The sequence below is a fragment of the Anastrepha obliqua genome, chromosome 4 (genome assembly GCF_027943255.1).
Source record: "Anastrepha obliqua isolate idAnaObli1 chromosome 4, idAnaObli1_1.0, whole genome shotgun sequence".
In the NCBI taxonomy this organism is placed as follows: Eukaryota; Metazoa; Arthropoda; class Insecta; order Diptera; family Tephritidae; genus Anastrepha; species Anastrepha obliqua.
Genome location: NC_072895.1, coordinates 12,352,030 through 12,355,154, shown reverse-complemented (window position 1 = coordinate 12,355,154; position 3,125 = coordinate 12,352,030). Strand labels below are relative to the sequence as shown.

Genomic DNA, 3,125 nt, shown 5'->3' with positions numbered 1-3,125 from the left:
CTGCCGAGGGGCGACCGCTATTAGAAAAAACTTTTTCTTAATTTTCGTGTTTCACCGAGATTCGAACCTATGTTCTCTCTCTGAATTTTGAATGGTAGTCACGCACAAACCCATTCGGCTACGGCGGCCGCCTGCTAAAAAACTACCTTACACAGCTATAAAATTAATCGAATACTTTAAAAGGATTAGTTTAAATTTTATCATATTAACGCTGTCAATAATATTTCAGTTCATGCAGCGAATAATTTGTTTTGTTGGTAGAATGAACAAATAAGCGATTATATCTGAGAGAGCGCGGCGAAATATGATTTTGAGAGAGATTAGCTGGCTTATGGCAATTGATATTCCTGTTAATGATGTTGTAGGGGAAAATTAATGAGAAGTAGATTCTCCTTTTTGCTTTTCGGTTATAGCGCCAATTAAGAAGAAAAGAAGCAGAGATTCTCCTCTCATACAATGACTGTAGGCCGGCAATTTATGTAATGGAGAGCAACGTTTGGCCAATTCAATTTATATTATATAAAGAAAATCCTACTCAATCCACTTGAAATACTACCTAAAACTTACCCTAAAATTACACTTAGCGAGGTGATTGGCTAAAGTGAATCAAAGCATTTGATTTTATTTTATTTTTCTATTTTTGTTTATTTATAAAAAAGATTGTTTACATTATTTTAGGTACATTAAGCCTTAAGGTGCGAACACATACATACAACAACTATGGACACTCATTACGAACAGTCCAACAGCTAAACCAATTGAATTTACAAATTGGGGCTGTAGTATTTAGGGTCAATAACATGGGCGACCTCAATTGGATAGCGCTTAGATGGTCCAGGATATTTGCTTTCATAAGCAGCTGTAATTTTTTTGAATGTTAGAAATTATATTTTTGTACATAATTTATTTTCACTTACAAATGATCTTCTCAATCGCCGTCTTCCAGTCAAGCAGCTGTTCCGCGGGAGCGGCCTGTGTGAGGGACAAACAGCAGATGGCGGCCAAGAGCAGAGCAAAACACACGATCAATTTGGACATTTTTGGAAAAAAATAACTTTAAATTATCTTCGACTGAAATATGGTCGTACTAGAACCTTTAGCTTGCAAAGTTAGATTGCAAATAGTATCAAATACAGGACGCAAGCTTTATTTATACGAACGTGAAACGGCTGAGGAACATCAAAAATTGTGGATTGCAGGGCTGCTATGTTTGTTTGTGTTCTTGTTCTATTTAATAATATATTTAATTTCACTTTGTCAGCGGGAGAGTGGGCTGCTTGTGAAAGAAAAAAATGGCAAAATTCCAAAATTTCGGAATTCTTGTTTTATATGCGCGAAAAACTCGTTTCACGTGCGCGCAAATGAGCAAACGAAGCATTTGAGATACCGCAAAATTTTCGCAAATACCAGGCTTACTGACTACGACGAGTCTTCAAGTAAAGCAGCGTTCAAGGGGACAGGGGGCAGACAAGCAGATAGGCAGGCACACTCTAGATAAGCTAAAATCAAGAAAAAATACAAATAAAATTAAAGCAGCAAATATTTAGCGTGAACGTAATCCCGTTCGAAATACTCAATATTCGAATATATTTTCTATTATTAAATTCATAAATCAGTCTTAAATTTAGTAATTAACTGATGGGCGTTCTTTTGCAGCGCTCCCTGTAAATGTGTGTGTGTGTGTGCTCGCATACTCGTGGATGTTCTCAGGTTACCGCTTTGGCTGTGCGCAACACATCTTTCCTCTCTTTGCCGAAGCTAACTAGCGCTTAACGCTCTTCAAATAATAACAATAGAAAATAAATTGAATTCAAGTTCAAAGTTGACGTTAGCGCAATCGCGATCGGCTAGCGCACATCTCGGAATTCCCTGCGCACTACTCGCCTGCCTCCTCCAACCCGGCGAAGTCCTGTGCACGCAGCTATTGCTTTCGTCTGAGCCGCCTCATTTGCATAGGTATGCCAGCCCATATGCCCCTGTATTGTCTTTATGTAGTCACATTTTTTTCTTTCTTTTGTTCGCCTAAGCTCTCGTCTAAAATACAACCGGGAATTTCCAACGCTTGTTTTAGGCTACCTGTTATTTTAATCAATACAAGCGCATACAAATTACGAACAGTTGACAAAACAAAAAAAAAAAAACAGTAAAAAACAGCAGACTTGTTTGGCCAGCAAGTTCATTGTACCACTTCTACCTAAAAGTTTGCAAATGATTGTGTATTTATAAGTTTTAAGGCATTTTGCGTGTGTGATAAAAATGGGTTGGGAAAAATGCTGGCACACTTCCCGTGTCCAGAAATTCGAAGATACTATTTCAAGAGCGAAATTGAAACATTTTACTAAAAATAAACTATTTGCTAACGCACAGTTAAATCCCGACTCATCATATTATCACACCATTAGAATTCTTCTACTGATTTCTTTTGAATTCTTAATAAGCGAATAGTTTTGCTTTTTTTGTATCAGCTCTTTTCTCCTTCTTTCTTCTTCATAAATAAAGTTCCACCTCCAGTGACGCATTTAACTTAATGACCAAATTAGATGTGTTCGCTCTGCGGATTAAGTTGCCTATTAGTAAATAATTAATTAAATATCACACTATTAATTCGATAAAGGCATCAAATGATAGAAAAAAATGTTCTAATAGCGGCCGCCTTCGGCAGACAGTGCCAAACCTTCCAGTCCATAAAACTATCTGCCTTTCGCAGACGGCATAAAATTGTGACGTCATTCATATGTGCTTTGAGCTATAACTCATATCTACTTTCAAATGCTAAGTAGTTAGTCGTCGGACACTTCAAAGGCATTTGGAAAACCGGAAAGTAAACAAGTAAATGAGAGATGGATTTATTTCGAAAAATGACCAAGTCTATGCACCATCTTCGGCTTCCCACTATACTAAGAATATGAAAATGATATGAAATGAAAATTAAATTAAATGAAAATGAAAATGAAACGAAAATGAAATGAAAATGAAAATGGAAATGGAAAGAAAGTGAAATGAAAACTAAATGCAAAAAAAAAAATTATAATAAAGGAAATAGAAATATAAATGAAAATGAAACGAGCGTGAGATTAAAATGAAATAAAATTGAAATGAAAATGAAAAGAAAATGAAAAGGAAAT

General features: G+C 35.9%; 1 protein-coding gene across 1 annotated transcript; it reads right to left on the bottom strand.

The window, feature by feature from the left end:
* Positions 1–668: 668 nt before the first annotated feature.
* LOC129246073 (uncharacterized) lies at positions 669–1,336 on the bottom strand. The gene is made up of 2 exons (XM_054884601.1): positions 918–1,336; positions 669–859 (listed from the first exon to the last, which is right to left on the bottom strand). Exons 1-2 carry the CDS (start codon positions 1,036–1,038, stop codon positions 765–767), a joined length of 216 nt encoding a protein of 71 aa, XP_054740576.1. The 5' UTR covers positions 1,039–1,336; the 3' UTR covers positions 669–764.
* Positions 1,337–3,125: the final 1,789 nt, after the last annotated feature.

Excerpts from the sequence above, each read along its gene's own strand:
- LOC129246073 (XM_054884601.1), bottom strand. The coding sequence starts at position 1,038 with ATGTCCAAATTGATCGTGTGTTTTGCTCTGCTCTTGGCCGCCATCTGC. Across the intron at positions 860-917 it reads GGCGATTGAGAAGATCATTT|CTGCTTATGAAAGCAAATAT; the intron begins GTAAGTGAAAAT and ends AAAAAATTACAG.